At 40.9% G+C, this 17,045-nt stretch overlaps 1 protein-coding gene across 5 annotated transcripts in view; it reads right to left on the bottom strand.

Annotated features, from left to right (window-relative positions):
• Nucleotides 1-17,045, bottom strand: part of LOC140481518 (sestrin-3-like) — a 178,454-nt gene that overhangs the window by 61,478 nt on the left and 99,931 nt on the right. For 4 of the 5 annotated variants that reach the window (XM_072577841.1, XM_072577842.1, XM_072577840.1 and 1 more), the window contains 3 exons: nucleotides 15,510-15,710; nucleotides 12,346-12,528; nucleotides 5,934-6,161 (listed from right to left, as the gene is read on the bottom strand). In XM_072577841.1, the coding sequence (XP_072433942.1) occupies nucleotides 5,934-6,161; nucleotides 12,346-12,528; nucleotides 15,510-15,710 (612 nt within the window). The remainder of the gene's footprint in view (nucleotides 1-5,933; nucleotides 6,162-12,345; nucleotides 12,529-15,509; nucleotides 15,711-17,045) is intronic. The other variant, XM_072577843.1, reaches the window with a different exon arrangement.

Consider the following 17,045-nt stretch of genomic DNA (forward strand, 5'->3'; position numbering starts at 1 on the left):
CGTCCATCTTGGCACCCTTACAACTACTATTGAAAAGGGGTCAGCCTCAGAAATGGTCACAAAGAAACAGCCTTTATGGAAATGAAAACGCAACCATCATCTCTGATCCAAAGCTAGAAGTCATGCTGATGTGCAATACCTCCCTGTATAGTATTGGGGGTAGTGTTGGCTCACCAGTGGCCCAGAGAGGAATGGCCAATAGTGCGTGCTTCCCGGACTTTGGCTGATGCTGAATGCAAATATGCTCAGATAGCGAAGGAAGGTTTGGCAGTCACATTTGTGAAGAAGTTCCACCAGTACCTTTATGGGTGTGAATTTTTCATAGTAACAGATCACATACACCTGCTAGGGCTATTGAAGGGAGACAAGGAGTGTCACCCATAGCTTCTGGTAGAATTCAGTATTGGATCCCTATTCTCAGATGCATACAAGTACAAGTTAGAGTACCATCCAGGAAGCCAAGTGGCTAAATGCGGATGCCTTGAGCCATCTCCCACTGGCAGATACTAGACTGTTGGTGCCTTCTCTGGAAGAGTCACTTTTGGTTTTAAACTTTCTGGACACCTTTCTAGTCACCACTGATAATATCCAATTGTGGACACAAAATTCTTTCCCAACATAACTGGAACAACTTCAATTCCCGCCCCAGCTGACTGTGTGGAGTTTGCACATTCGCCCAGTGTCTGTGTGGGTTTCCTCCCACAATCCAAAAATGTGCAGGTTAGATGAATTGGCTATGCTAAATTGCCCATAGTGTTAGGTGAAGAGGTAAATGTAGGGGAATGGGTCTGGGTGGGTTGCGCTTCGGCGGGTCGGTGTGGACTTGTTTGGGCCGAAGGGCCAGTTTCCACACTAAGTAATCAATCTAAACTGGTGGAAATGGAGGAAACAGAAGGGCTCTTGCAACCAGGATTGAAACCTTTCTGGATCTGGCAACACCAGATAACTGGAGAGGATCACATGTTACTATGGGGAGCAAGGGTGTTTATCCAAGCAAAGGTAACCACCAGATACTGGCCAAACTCCACCAAGGTCATCTGGGGGTTCCCAGGATGTTAGTGGGGGAGTGCCCGAAATGTTAACAAAGCCAAAACTTGCCACCAGCAGCACCCCCATATTAATGGGAACGGCTGGGTAAACTCTGGACCCAGTTGCATATCAATTATGTTGGTCCTTTCATGGGATGAATGTTCCTGGTCATTGTGGACGCCCAAAGTGGTTGGACCTGCAAAATGTTCATTCAGCAAACTCAGGAATGACAACTGAGAAGCTGTGAGCATCATTAGTGATACACTGACTCCCGCAAGCATTGGTCATGAGAAAATGGGACATCATTTACCAATAGGGAATTAAAATATTTCCTAAAGTCCAATGGCATTCAACTGCTCCGTACCATCCATGTAGTTTCTAAGGTCTAGTGGAATGAGTGGTCCAAATATTCAAGACAGGCTTAAAGAAGCAGCCTACAGCACCAACTGAGACCAAACTGTCCTCATTCCTATTTGATTTAGACACACTCCACATGCAAAAATAGGTATAGCTCCAGCAGAGTCACCGATAGGGAGAAGAGTCTGCACCAGTTTAAACCTGATATTCCGAGACCCTAGGGGTGGCAAAATGGCAGCAGGAATGCTAATGCCTCCTCTAAACAAGAGGAAAAAAAAATTTCAGGGGATGAATTTTGGTGCCCAAACTATGGAAGTGGCCTTGTATGGGTACATGGCAAGGTTGATGCAAGGTCAGGTCACATGACTTATAAAGTTCAGGTAGATGATACAGTCTTGAACAAACATGTGGATCACCTGAAAGACTACTTCACAAACAGGGCAGGAGCAAAATATACCTGGCCCCTCAGAATAGCCAGAAGGGCCAGCAGAAACAGGTGCTCCCACTCCATCTTGTGTCAAGGAAACCCCAGTCTGAAATAGATGCAGCCTCAACGTCGTTACTGCCCAGAAGAAGAGGAGGATGCTCTTCAGACACAGTCTGGACTCAAGACTGAAGACAAGCCAAGACGAGTCTGATTCGGAAAAACCATACCAGAGGCGAAAGCATTGCAAGAGAAGATACCAGGCTTACATTCCTGGACTTAGGGAGGTCATGACTGGAACCAGGTCAACGTTGTTGATGATGATACTCTTGATTGGGATTGTTAACCTGGACCAGTGGAATCAATCTGAAGCCTAAGTATATACAAAAACCAGAAAATTAGAATCTCCTCAGTTCAGGCGACTGACTCCAGAAAAAAGGTAATATGGATAAAACCAGGACAATAGAATCTCCTCAGTTGAGGGCTGACTGACCTGGCTGGCCACAGCCACTGTACTGTACACTAGTAAGGAAAGGGTGACTTGGTGATGAGACACCCGCTTCTGTGCAGGAAATTCAATTGCCAAGCTTGAGGATGATAAATCTTTGTGCCAGGATGAACTAAGAGGATGCAGTGATGCTATAGTGATTTGGCAAGTTGAGTGAGTGGGCAAATTTGAGGCAGATGAAGTACAATGTGGATGTATGCGGGATAATCCACTTTGGTCACAAACACAGGAAGGCAAATTATCTGAATGGTAATGGATTCATAAAGACTGAGGTGCAATGAGACCTGGGTATTCTTGTATAGTCGCTCAAACTGAGTATACAAGCACATCGTGTGATGGAGACGGTAAGTTGACCCGGAGAGCAGATGATTTGAATACAACAGCAAGGATGTCTTACTGCAATTATACAGGGCATTGGTAAGAACATATCTGGAATACTGTGTGCAGTTTTGGTCTCCTTATCAGAGCAAGGATGTTCTGGTTTATGGGGGTAGTGCAACAATAGTTTATGCACCGATTCTGGGATGATAAGCTGAACATTTTAATGAGTGAATTAATTAGGAGCTGAAAGTGTGTTGCTGGAAAAGCGCAGAGGTCAGGCAGCATCCAAGGAGCAGGAGAATCGATGTTTCGGGCATGAGCCCTTCTTCAGGAATGCTCGAAACGTTGATTCTCCTGCTCCTTGGATGCTGCCTGACCTACTGCGCTTTTCCAGCAACACATTTTCAGCTCTGATCTCCAGCATCTGCAGTCCTCACTTTCTCCTGAATTAATTAGGACCACGTTTGCGAGTGTTTGGAAGAATGAGAGGGGAATCTCAAACCTATAAAATTATAACAGGACTGGACAAGATTAAAGCAGGAAGAATTTTCCTGAAGACGGAGCTATCCAGAACCACAGGTCACATTCTGAGCAGCAGCCCATTTAGGTCAGAGGGGAACAGAAATTTCTTCACCCAAAGAGTGGTTAGACTGCAGAATTCTCTGCAGAAAAAAAGTGACTGAGACCAAAATATTGAATGTCTTCTCCAAGTTAGATTTAGTCCTTAGGGCTAAAGATATCAAAGGATACAGGGAGAATGAGAGAATGGGACACTGAGTTGGACGAACAGCCATCATATTGAATGGCTCAAAAGGGCTGAATGGCTGATTCCAGCTGCTATGTTCTACGTTTTTATGAAACATACTTTGATCTAACAATAAAAAGAAAGGAAGTTATTAAATAAGTGAAATTTCAAAGTTAGGATGGGTAATAAACTTGGCCTCTATTATTCTTTGCATAAAATGTTGGCACATAGAATTTTCTTAGAAGTTTCCTTAACCTTTCTTCTCCTAGAGTTTAAATTGATGAATGGTCACCAATTTTGGGAAAGCAAATCTTAGCAGGACTTATACACTTAACGGTAAGGTTTAAGGACTGTTGCTGAACAAAGACCTTGGAGAGCAGGTTCATAGCTCCTTGAAAGTGGAGTTGCAGGTAGGCAGGATAGTGAAGGCATTTGGTATGCTTTCCTTTATTGGTCAGAGTATTGAGTACAGGAGTTGGGAGGTCAGGTTGCAGCTGTACAGGACATTGGTTAGGCCACTGTTGGAATATTGTGTGCAATTCCAGTCTCCTTCCTATCGGAAAGATGTTGTGAAACTTGAAAAGGGTTCAGAAAAGATTTACAAGGATGTTGCCAGGGTTGGAGGATTTGAGCTCTCTGGAGAGGTTAAATAGGCTAGTACGATTTTCCCTGGAGCATCAGAGGCTGGAGGGTGACTGCATTAAGGTTTATAAAATCTGAGGGGCATTGCTAGGATAAATAGACAGACATTTCCCTGGGGTCAGGGAGTCCAGAACTAGAGGGCATAGGTTTCGGGTGAGAGGGAAAAGATATAAAAGAGACTTAAGGGGCAACATTTTCACAGAGGGTGGTACGTGTATGGAATGAGCTGCCAGAGGAAGTGGAGGAGGCTGGTACAATTGCAACATTTAAAAAGGCATTTGGATGGGTATATGAATAGGAAGGGTTTGGAGGGATATGGGCCAGGTGCTGGCAGGTAGGACTAATCTGGGTTGGGATACGTGGTCAGCATGGAGGAGTTGGACTGAAGGGTCTGTTTCTGTGCTGTACATCTCTAGGACTCTGACTATAACTGCCCGCCCTGCACCCTCTCCAAAAATAAAACTTTATATTCATCCTTCAAACAGAATTTTTAAAATACTAATAAAAACTCATTTAGACTTCAGTTGCAAAAAGGAAGAGTACTAATATTTCCAAGCATGTTCACAATCTCTTTTAAACTGACATAAATCAATAAAACTTTCCATACACTTTCTTTAATGACATCCAAACCTGCACATAGCTCTTTTAACTGCGGATCAACTACTGTCTTTAAAAATTCTATCCTTTTTGTTTAGACCATGTGATCTGGATGTTTGGGGATGAACTTTATAATCCTATTCTGCATCATTTCACATGCATTCATTCCAGCTGAGGAGAAAAAACAGTCAGTAACGAAACAAATAGGAAATCTGTAATAATGTCTAACATGAGCATAAAATCTAGATGGCAAGAAGAACATAGGTAAAAGTAGGAATGAAACAAAAAGAAACCCATTGGATCCCAATAGTTTCTGAACAAGGAAATGAACACTCAGTTTTGAAACACTTCCTTAGTTGCAGAATTAGTGTATCTAACACGAATGGAATATTCTAAAAACAACAAACTATTTCTTATGCAGTTAATTAACATTTATCATTAAAAATGTGGAATTTTATAATTTAAAGGATAAACTAAGCAAAACTAAATATATGATCTGATTTTAGTTGCCTATTTTAACAAATTAACTTAGAGCACTTTGGCTCAGTGGTTCACTGCTGCCTCCCAGTGCCAGGGACTGGTGTTCAATTCCAGCTTCAGGCAACTGTCTGTGGAGTTTGCATTCTTCCAGTGTCTGTATGGGTTCCCTCTGGGTTCTCTGGTTTTATCTCCGTCAAAAAGATGTGCAAGTTAAGTAGATTGACCATGATAAAATGCCCTAGTGTTCAGGGATGTATAGGTTAGGTGGGTTAGCTGTGGAAAATGCCAAGTCATAGGATGGGTCTGGGTGGGATGATTTTCAGAGGGTCACTATGAGCTGGATGGGCCAAAAAGCCTCTGTTTATATGGTAGGCATTCTATGAAGGTCTTGTCCTATGAGGAGCAGACTCTAGGTCTGTATTCAACAGGGTTTAGAAGGCTGAGGGGGCTCTCACATTGAAACTTGCAGAATACTGAGAGGCCTGGATAGAATGGATGTGGAAAAGATGAAAGAGAGACTAGGACCCAAGGGTACAACCTCAGAATGAAGGGATAGTCCTTTTAGAATTAAGATGTGGAGAAATTTCTTCAGAGAGTGTACAGAATCTGTGGAACTCTTTTCCACAGAAGGCTATGGAGGCCTTCAAAGACAGAGATAAATAGGTTCTTGAATAGTAAAAGGATGAAGGGTTATGGTCGTAAGCAAGAGATGGGATTGAGATCTCAGTCATGAACATGATTGAATGATGGAGAAAACTCAATGGGCTGAATATCCCAATTCTCGTTCTATTCTTATGGATAAAAACTAATTAGAATCCTTATTTTCATACACTAACTCCAGGACTGTTGTACATCAACGTGACTTCTTCCATGTTGTTCTCATTGCTGGCATTGCACAGACAGAAATTGCTGACAGCTGGTGCTCCATCTTGGTCAATCTTTGGATTGATGCCACTTCCAAACACAAAGCTGGTCAATGCGTGATAATGAGCTAACAAGACCATAGCATGGACCAATTCAGCAAGAGACCAGCTGTTCTCCCCAGTTTTAAGCAAATTCTAAAAATGAAAACATAAAATTAGTTTTTGTTTACTGAAACTATACAATTTTGAAACTTTGAAATATAGTCAGAAACACTCAAAAGACAGACATAGGCAACATAATTGATTCAGAGACGGATTATAAACTTGAAAAATATAAAAGAGGTGTTCATAATTTGAAGGTAATTTTATAAATCCAGGTGTAAAATCAAATTGAAAACAAACACCAGAAGCTATTTCTGGATGATTAGCATTAAAGAAAGGGCATTTATATTGAACTTTTATTAAACTGTGTCTGGTTAAGTGGAGTAAACAAAAGACCACTGTGGTTGCCATATTAAGAAAAGGTTATTAATAAAAATGGAAAGGGTGCAGTGAACATTTACGACTGATACCAGAAATGCATGGATACAAATCATCAGGGAAAAGGTTGACTGGCTGAATCTCAAGTGTATTTAAAATTATGAAAAAAATTTAGTAGTGCAGATGCTTCAGCACTGAGGGGGGAGTGTTTATCTAGGAAGCATCATCATATGATAGGTCACAAAGAAATTTAAGGGAATCCTTAAGCAGTTTATTCTCTCAGACTGGGAGGAAGATGGAACTCAGCAGGGAGAAAGTTAAGCAAACAGTATTTAACTGTAGCAAATAGATGAAAGGAACTAAATAGGTATATAATGTTAGACTTTGACGAGAAAAGATCAAGGAGGTGCAAATGGAGCAAAAACACAAGTATAGGCCTAATGGCCAGTTTCAATGCTATATATTCTAGTTAATCCTGCAATCAGAAAATCAGGCAGCACTCATGGAGAGACAGAAAACTAATGTTTTGAGTCCAGATGACTCTTATGAATTCATAGTGTGAAAGGAGAAGCATTTATACCTCTCACCCATACTAATCTGTTCCCTTCTAAAATTGCTGTACTTCACTCTTTCAGATCCAACCCGAACTTTGCTATCAAACCACCGGCAAGTGTGGTACCATTGTAATCTGGCACACTGAATATTTCCTTGCAGAGGCTCAATGTCAACTGTAACACTTCTTACCTCCCCTGGCCCATGACCCCACATCCAAACATCAAGCCAATATTGCCAGGACTGTCACCAACCTCATCACCTCTAAATCATCCCCTCCACAATTGCCTCCAACCTTATAGTTGATAGTCCACTTCTACATCCTTCCCAATGTCCATAAAACAGACTTTCCTGGTAGGCCCATTATTACAGCTTGTTCCTGCCCTACTGAGCTCATTTCCTCCTACCTTGACTCTATCCTCTCTCCACTTGTCCAGAACCTGCTAACCTACATGCACAATTCCTCTGGTGTCCTCTGCCATATCAACTGCCACCTCTTCACCTTTAATGTCCAATCCCTCTATCCCTCCACTCCCTAACAGGATGGTCTGAGCACTCTCAGCTTCTTCCTCAACCAGAGGCCTGCCAATCCATTATCACTTTTCTCTGCTTCACTGTTTGGAGAAAGAACAAGTCCAATCTCTACTTTAATTCATCTCACTTCTGCCAAGTCAAAGTAGCAGCTATGGGCACCCACATGTGTACTGCTTATGTCTACCTCTTTGTTAGGATACCTCAATTCTTTTCAACAACTGTTTCAGTGCAACTTCATGCTCCTATTTGGACCTTGAAAAATGCATTCATTTTGCCTCAAATTTCCACCTCACTAACTTTCATATGGTCCATCTCTGACACTTCCCTTCCTTTCCTTGACCACAGTTTCCATTTTGGGGAATAAACTTCCACTGCCATCCACTAACTCCCATCACTACCTTCCCTACAGCTCTGCACACCCATGTCCTCTAAGGATTCTATCCCATTCTCTCAGTTGCTTCATCTACATTGCATTTGTTCAGATGATGCCACTTTCCAAAACAGCACTGCTGCTATGGCTTCCTTCTTCCATAAAGAGTTTCCCACCCACTACAGTTGAAAGACCCTGAACTGCATCTGACCTATCAACTATGCTTCCGCCCTTGCTCTTTCCTATCACTTTCAACATGATTGGGTCCCCCTTATCCCGACTTTCTATCCAAACAGCCTCTGCGTTCAAAGAATCATTCTCCGCCATTCCAGGTAACTTCAGCAGAATACCACCAAACAAATCTTCCCCTCAATCCTCCATTTGTATTTCGCAAGGACCCTTTCCTCCAGGACACCCTAGTTCATTCCTCGACTACCAACACCACTCCCCCTCTCCATGATACCTTCCTATGTAACCATACAAGGTGCAACACTTGCCCCTTCATCACCTCCCTGCTCACCATCCAAGGGCTTAACATTTTTCCAGGTGAAGCAGCATTTCACTTGTACCTTCTCCAATCTTGTGTATTGCATTCGCTGCATCAAAAGTGACCTAGTCAGTTATTGGAAAAACCGAAACCAGACCTGGTAACCACTTTGTGGAACACCTCCAGTCCGTATGCAAGCATGACCTAGACCTTTCCACAGCTGGTAATTTTACACTGCATCCTGCTCGCATGCCCACTTTGTTTATCCTTGGCATACTGCAATACTTCAACGAATTCAGCACAAACTTAAAGGAACAACATCTCTTCTTCAGACAAGACACTTTTCAATCTTCTGGATTTACTATTGAGTTCAACACCTTCAGATCATGAACCCACTCCCGTTCTTTTTCCTTTTAGCTTTGTTTCTTTAAAAGCTTTATTTTTTGCATGCTGTCAGCATGACCTCTTTCCCCCTTCTCCAGTTCCAGAAGAACTGTTTTTTCCAGGTTGTCAGTTAGACACACCATTGGAATGAGAACAGCAGAACAATCACTTAATCTACACTGTCTACACCCTTTCTCCCCCAGCACCCAATCCCCTCCCCACCACTGCATAAATGCTGCCCTCTCCACACTATATGATAATCCTGTGTAACTAATCTGAACCTAACCATTGCTTCCTCTGATTTCTCATCTGTGTTGCCGCTTGGCAATTTTACCCAAAACATTACATTAGATTCCATACGTATGCTGACAACAGCCAACGCTACCATAGTACCACCTCACTCAGCCAATTCTGATTTCTCACACCACTTATCCAGCATCCAGTACTAAAAGTAGAAATGTTTTCCAATTAAAATGTTTGCCTTATGCCCCTTAAAGTTTGAGACTGTAGATTAGACCCATGTGATCTAGAATTTAAAAGAACACAAAATAAGCTCATCAAAATATGGGAAATTCTTAGGTTTTATAGGGGAAATCTGAAGAGATGCTTCTCCTGATTGTTTAAAGACCCCAAGAATTCCCACACTGTCAATTTCAGAAATTAAGTGTCAGCCATGTAGGAATGAGACAGAGATATGTTTCCAAAGACTTGTATATCTTTGGAATTCTCTACTGTTGTGGATATCACTGGATACATATTCAAAACATCAATGGTACTCTGGGAATTTGGGAAAATGGAAATGGGTTGAAATGGAAGATCAGCCATGACCTATTTGAATGCACAAGCACACTCAAAAGGCATTCTCCTACTCCTATTTTCTATATTCTTGTACATCCACTTTGTTAGAGGACCCAAACTAAAGTTGTAATTAATCAATCTTAATTCAGTTAGATATTTGCAATTCAATTTGTTTGGGAGGATCTCCAGTGGGTTCAGTGGAAAGGTTTACATTGGTTTGTTGTTCTAAAGTTTGGTCAGTGTTGCTAAGAAAGCTATGACTATCTAGAACAAAGAACATGTACAGCCCTCCAAGCCTGAGCTGATCCAAATCCACTGTCTAAACCTGTCGCCCAATTCTTAAGCATCTACATCCCTCTGCTCCCCACCTACTCATGCATCTGTCCAGATGCATCTTAAAAGAATCTAACATGCCTGCCTCCACTACCTCTGCTGGCAATGCATTCCAGGCACCTACCACCCTCTGGGTAAGGTACTTGCCCCATGTATCCCCCTTAAAAACTTTTTACCTCTTGCCTTTGAAAGCGTGACCTTGTTATTGAATCCTTCACCCTGGGGAAAAGCTTATCCACCCTATCTATCTATACCCTTCATGATTTTGTAGACCTCAAATCAGGTGCCCCCTCAAATCTTTTTTTTCTAATGAAAACAATGCTAACCTAATCAACCTCTCTTCGTAGCTGGCACCTTCCATACCAGGCAACATCCCAACATCCTCAAACTTTCTCTGCACCCTCTCCAAAGCGTCCACATCCTTTCAGTAATGTGGCAACCAGAACTGTACACAGTATTTGAAATGTGGCCAAATCAATATCTTGTACAATCTTAATATCACCTGCCAGCTCTTATACCCAATACCCTATCCGATGAAGGTAAGCATACCATGCCTTCTTGACCACTATCCAATTGTGCAGTAACCTTCAGGGTACAATGGACTGAATTCCCAGATCTCTCTGCTCATCAACTTTTCCCAAGGCTCTTCCATTTACAGTATAATTCACTCTAGAATTGGACTTCCCAAAATGCATCACCTCACATTTGCCTGGATTGAACTCCATTTGCCACTTCTCTGCCCAACTGTCCAGTCTATCCATATTCTTCTGTATTCTTTAACAGTCCCCTGTGCTTTCTACTAATCCAATCGTCATGTCATCTGCAAACTTGCTGATCATACTAACAGTGCCCTTTTCCAGATCATTTATGTATATCACAAACAACAGTGGCCCCACCACCAATTCCTGTGGAACACCACTGGTCACCTTTCTCCATTTTGAGAAACTCCCTTCAACTACTACTGTCTTCTGTTGCTCAACCAGTTCTTTATCCGACTTTATCCCTGCATACCATGTGCCTTCACTTTCTCCATTAGGTTTACCATGGGGAACTTATCAAAAGCCTTAAAGTCTACAGCCCTTCCATCATCTACCAGCTTGGCCATTTCCTCAAAAGAACTCTCAAGTTGGTAAGGCATGATCTCCCCTGCACAAAACCATGTTGCCTATCACCGATAAGCCCACTCTTTTCTAAATATAAATAGATCATATCCCTTTAGAACCCTCTCCTGCAACTTTCCCACCAGTGACATCAGGCTTACTAGTCTATAGTTACCTGAAATATCCCTACTACCCTTCTTGTACAGGGGGACAAGATGAGCAACCCTCCAGTCCTTTGGTACCTCACCTGTGTTTAAGGATGCTACAAAGATATGTCAGGGCCCAGCTATTTCCTCTCTTGCCTCCCTCAGCAACCTGTGATAGACCCAATCCAGTCCTTGGGGATTTGTCACCTTAACCTCGAGCCTACCCAACACATCTTCCCTACTTCTGTCAATGTGATCCAGAGCAATCAAACTTCTATCTCTAATCTCAACATTCATCATGTCCCTCTCCTCAGTGAACACTGATCCAAAGTGATCATTCAGCATCTCACCCATTTTCTCAGATTTGACAAAAACTTCCTTCCTTATCCTTTAATGGACCAGTCCTTTCTCTAGTTACCCGCTAAGAATAAAAGGCTTTGGGATTCTCCTTAATTCTGTTCGCTGGAACTATTTCATGACTTTTTAGCTCGTTTGATTCCTTGTTTAAGACTGGTCCTATTCTCCCACATTCTGTTCTTCACTGCCTGGACCTTATGTATGCTTCCCTTTTCTTGGCGAGTCGTACGATTTCTCCCATCATCCACTGTTCATGAATACATCACTTTGTATGAAAAAGCTAAATGATGATAGTGGACAAGAGCGAATGAATAATCAATTTCTTTGCCATAACAAAATATATTTTTATGTAAAAACACAAAACATTGAGCTCAATTTAAAACAATGGTTGCAATTTGTCATTTGAAAATTCAAATGATGTTGAAAAATCAACAGAAAATTCATCAACAGTAATAGGGAACTTTATGGTTATCTGGTACAAGTTTATCTTCAGCTAATGACATATGAAAGACTCCTGATATTTTTAAGGAGAAGAGGAAGTGAAATTTGTACACAGTGGAGGAACAAAAAAAAATTTCTCAATTTACCAAAAATATAATGTAAAATGGAAGAGAAAAAAAACAAGTTATTGGCATTATAATATAGGGTAGCAAATATTTAAGATAATGTTATGTTAGCATTTTACTCAAATTGCAAAGCCAGCATTTTCTCCATTGATTTATGAAAAATAAATCAGTTTTTCATTCAGTACAGATATATAGTTACAGAACATACAATGCCTGAATATAGAAGTTTACCAGAAGCCTACAATTAATTCAAATGTCTGTTGAAGATTTACCTTGATGTGCTCCTTTGTGATCAGCCAAGGTCTGTGTGCAAGGATTTTGTTGACTTCATTGATATTTTTCAGTTTCTGTGGGACATACTCCAAGCCATTTAGCCACTCCACTTCTCCACCAACCTGCAAGAACTCATTTACATGAGTGTTTACCAAATGGGAACACTGGTGCCTGGCAGCAGCCTGGTTAGGGAATATCAAAAAAAAAGCATATTAGCACTGAACATGCAGAGGAAAGAGCTGTAATTGTTTTATATTAAATTTTGATCACTTCACATTGCTCTACAATGTTGCCAGAGTTGGAGGATTTAAGAAAAGTTTGAGATGGCTAAATAGGCTGGGGTTATCTTTTTCTGCAGAATTGAGGTTTAGAGAATCATGAATGACATGGATATGGTGAATAGCCAAGATAGTTTCACCAGGGTAGGGGAGTCCAAAACTAGAGGGCATAGGTTTATGGTGAGAGGGGAAGATTTAAAAAGAGATCTTGGTGGTTTTTAAAGCAGAGGGTGATGCATGGGCTGCCAGAGGAAGTGGTGGAGGCTGGTATAATTGTAACATTTAAAAGTCATCTGGGTGGGTACATGAATAGGAAAGTGTTGGAGGAACACAGGCCAAATACTGGCAAATGGAACTAGAACAATTTAGGATATTGGGTTGGTATGGATGAACTGGATTGAAGGGTCTATTTTTGTGCTGTACAACTCTATGACCCTATACACAATCACCATTAGACCTGCTTTAATTACAGATTTTATTGAATTTCATCATTCACTATGGTGCGATTCAAATTCAAACCTTTTCCCTCAAAACTTTAGTCTGGGTCTTTAGCCAGATACTGTCAATACTGCAAAGCTACTGCCTCCCTACTTGGCAATGATGTGTTCACTCAAATTGTTTAACCTGAGGATTTCACAAAGCAACACTTTGCAAAGTCCAATTGAACAACCTTTTCCTTTTTTATTAAGTACCTCATACTTCAATGAACTAATGACAACCTTGTATAAAAAGACAGACTGCATCTGTTAGAGGTTACTTATTCAGTAACCTCCCAAACAGTAGAAAATATGGACGTATAAAATAGAAGAGAATCACTTTAGACATGCCCAAATATAAACATAGTTCTCATTTTGTTTTCGGTGAATAGTCTTGGGAGCTCCAGGTTTCCTTATCGTGATGACATTCTAAACATACAGTCATTCTCAAACATTGATTGCTGAAAGGAAACAAATCTTGCTTAAAAATTCTGATGTGAATGAATGAGTTGCATTTACGTGGCAATTGCTGGAGAAACTCAATTGATCTGACATCTGTGGAGAGAAAGCAGAGTTAATTTTGAGTCCTTGGACCCTTCAGACTTGGAAAAGGGTCACGAGACTCAACATTGTCTGCTTTCCTTCCACAGGTGCTGCCAGACCTGCTGAGTTTGTCCAGCAATTTGTTTTTGTTTCAGATTTCCAGCAAAGTTAGAACATAGAATATAGAAAAGTACAGAACAGAACAGGCCTTTTGGCCCACAATGTTGTTTGTTTTTCTTTGTTTTATATTTATGCATTTAGATGGCACTTGTTATTACATCATGCCATCTTAAAGTTCTTTACAGCTAATCAAATACTTTTGAAGAGTGATCATTGGTGCAATATAGGGAAAACAAATTTACATGTATCAAGGATCCACAACTGCAATTTGATGATAGACGAATAATCTTTTAGTGATGGCAATTGACAATACTGGCCTTAACACTGGGGAAAACACCTCTTCTAGTACTGGGATATTTTTACATGCATTTGCAAGAGGGTATAGGCAATACCAAGGTTGGAAATTTTTATGTTATGTTTAGTCCTAAACAGTTGCATCAATCTAGATTGTCCGTCCAAATTGCCTGAGTGGGATACAATGCAGGTTTGTATAGCCCCACTGAGCTAAAAAAAACATATTTAAAGTGGCTAAAAATCTGAAAAAGTATACATGATTTGGAGATGCCGGTGTTGGACTGGGGTGTACAAAGTTACAAATCTCACAACACCAGGTTATAGTCCAACAGGTTCCAATTGTGCGTTATATGGCAACTAGGTGTCATGTAAACATTACCACTGGGTGGCATTAAGTGTGCATATGCATCATGTAATCAAGTAAAATGCTGACTGGACACCTTTATTATGAAAGAGAAACAATGTTAAATTCAAATGAAGTTCAGTATTTGCAGTACTTTGTTGTTGTATTAATTTGAATATTCTGCACTAACAATGAGTTTGACAACAGGACAGAATTTTCTTACTGGTTCACCTATGGGCGGCACGGTGGCACAGTGGCACAGTGGTTAGCACTGCTGCCTCAGCGCCAGAGACCCGGGTTCAATTCCCGCCTCAGGCGACTGACTGTGGAGTTTGCACATTCTCCCCATGTCTGCGTGGGTTTCCTCCGGGTGCTCAGGTTTCCTCCCACAGTCCAAAGATGTGCAGGTCAGGTGAATTGGCCACGCTAAATTGCCAGTAGTGTTAGGTAAGGGGTAGATGTAGGGGTATGGGTGGGTTACGCTTCGGCGGGGCAGTGTGGACTTGTTGGGCCGAAGGGCCTGTTTCCACACTGTAAGTAATCTAATCTAATCTATTTTGAGAAATGGGGTGAATTTGGAAAAGCCGATTCTTAGCTATGGTTCTGTTCACTAATTTTCCTTGTGCTGTTTCTTCAGCTTCTTTTTCACTTTCCCTCAGGTTTCCTTCTTCGCCACTTTACAGAGGTGCCTTTCACCTTGTCAGCACAAGGGAGCTTGTCTCCGGATACTGAACCTGACCTCAGACCAGGGCTTCTTCACATCAGCCCAGCTGCCAGCCAAAGCTTTCTTCACGGTGCACATAAGATCCCCTACGACTTGCCAAACACCTTACAGTTAATTAAGAGTTCAGGTAAAAGTTGTGAACACTGGTGCCATCTGTGCACATCCAGGTGATGGCCATCTTAGTTGCACTCTGCACAGGCTCAAGTGGCAGCCATCTTTGCCAGACATTTTAGGTGTTTGTTGCACAAACAGGAAACTGTGGTACTGAAGTGTCAGTAAAGCAATTAAATTTTGTCATTCGTTTGGTGTAGTTATTTGACAAAACTCCAGCAATAACTTTAGCTGCATAATTAAATGCTCAGTGTTTACATTCCATTTACTTTACCATTATTGCCAAGTAATGCCTGTATTCAAAGGGGAGTGGTCCATCCATGCGTAGTATGTAGTACTGGGTCCGAAGAAACGATTCTAAGTATTGAGGGTGCAAACCCATAATTCGTGTGGTATTGTCACTGTGCCTTGTGGTGGAATATTCTTCCAGGATTAGCAAATTGGTATTCCCATCTACAGGATTATTTTGGACGATCTGCAACACGAATAAAATAATTAGATGGTAGAAAGGGGACAGTCAGTCAAGCCCCTGCCAACTGTTTCAAGAGCAACTTTGTTGGTCCCATTGCTTCACCCCAACCCTTGTGGATTTTTTTTTTTATATATGCTTACCCAATTTTGTAATAAAAGAACCTATTGAATCTGTTATCATATACATTTAATGTATATGATAGCATTCAATATCCTTAAACGCTTATTTTCATGTCAACATTGATTCTTTTGCAAATCACATTAAAAATCTGTGTCCTTGTTTTCTTGACCCTTCCACTCTTAAGAACAACTTCCCACTACCCTATCGAGACTCCTTCTGATCAAATCTCCTCCCAACTTTCAAACAAAAACCCCAATGTTTCCAATCAATGTACATAAATAAAATCCTTCACACCCTCCCTGAAATGCTGTGCAGAATTAGACACTATTCCAAGTGGAGGACTGATTCATTATAAAAAAGGATAGTCATATCCCTCATTTTTGATCTCAAATGCCCTGTCTATGCACACAATTTTCTGAATTTGCCCCACAGTTAACAAATTTATGCACCTTTCTTCACACTCTCTTTTGTTCCAGACCTTCTGTTCCTAAAGAATGGTATTCTTCAGTTTATATCGCTGCTCATTTAGGAAAACATGCAGCATTTCCCACTCCTCCGTATTAAGTTTCATCTGCCACATTTCTAAGCATTTCACCAGCCTATATCCTCTTGAAGTCATTACTCATCACACATCCAAAATTTGGGTCAGCTGCATATTTTGAAATTGTGCATATCCATGTCCAAGTTGTTAACAATAGTCAAAGCATTTTTGAGGTATTGGCTGCTGGAGGAACTGTTTACCTTCCTCCAGTATAAAAACCAACATTCACCAATAGTCTGTTTCCTGTTCGGCAGCCAAAATTGCGTTCATTCTGCCATCATCCCTTTTATTCTATAGGCCACAACTTAACTCAAATCAATTTTGAAGTACCTTATCAAAAGCTTTGTGAAGTCCATGTACACCATATCATCTGCTGCCCTATTAAACCCTTTCCAGAATATCAAAAAAACTTCATCATATTAGTTATACACAAATTGCCATTGACAAATTGGTAGCAATTTTCTTTAATTAATCCATGCACCCTAGTGACTTAATTATACTTTGCAGTATTATTTTCAAAAAGTTTAACTTTTTTTTAAGAATGAGAACTAACTGGGCTGTGGTTGCTGGGTTATTCCCCTCATTTTTGGAGCAAAAGTTTAGAATTCTCTGATACTTTATGACCTTACACGTGTCTAAGGAAGTTTTTGGAGACTATTTTTGGTATTGCTGCAATT

The sequence above is a fragment of the Chiloscyllium punctatum genome, chromosome 9 (genome assembly GCF_047496795.1).
Source record: "Chiloscyllium punctatum isolate Juve2018m chromosome 9, sChiPun1.3, whole genome shotgun sequence".
Taxonomy (NCBI): Eukaryota; Metazoa; Chordata; class Chondrichthyes; order Orectolobiformes; family Hemiscylliidae; genus Chiloscyllium; species Chiloscyllium punctatum.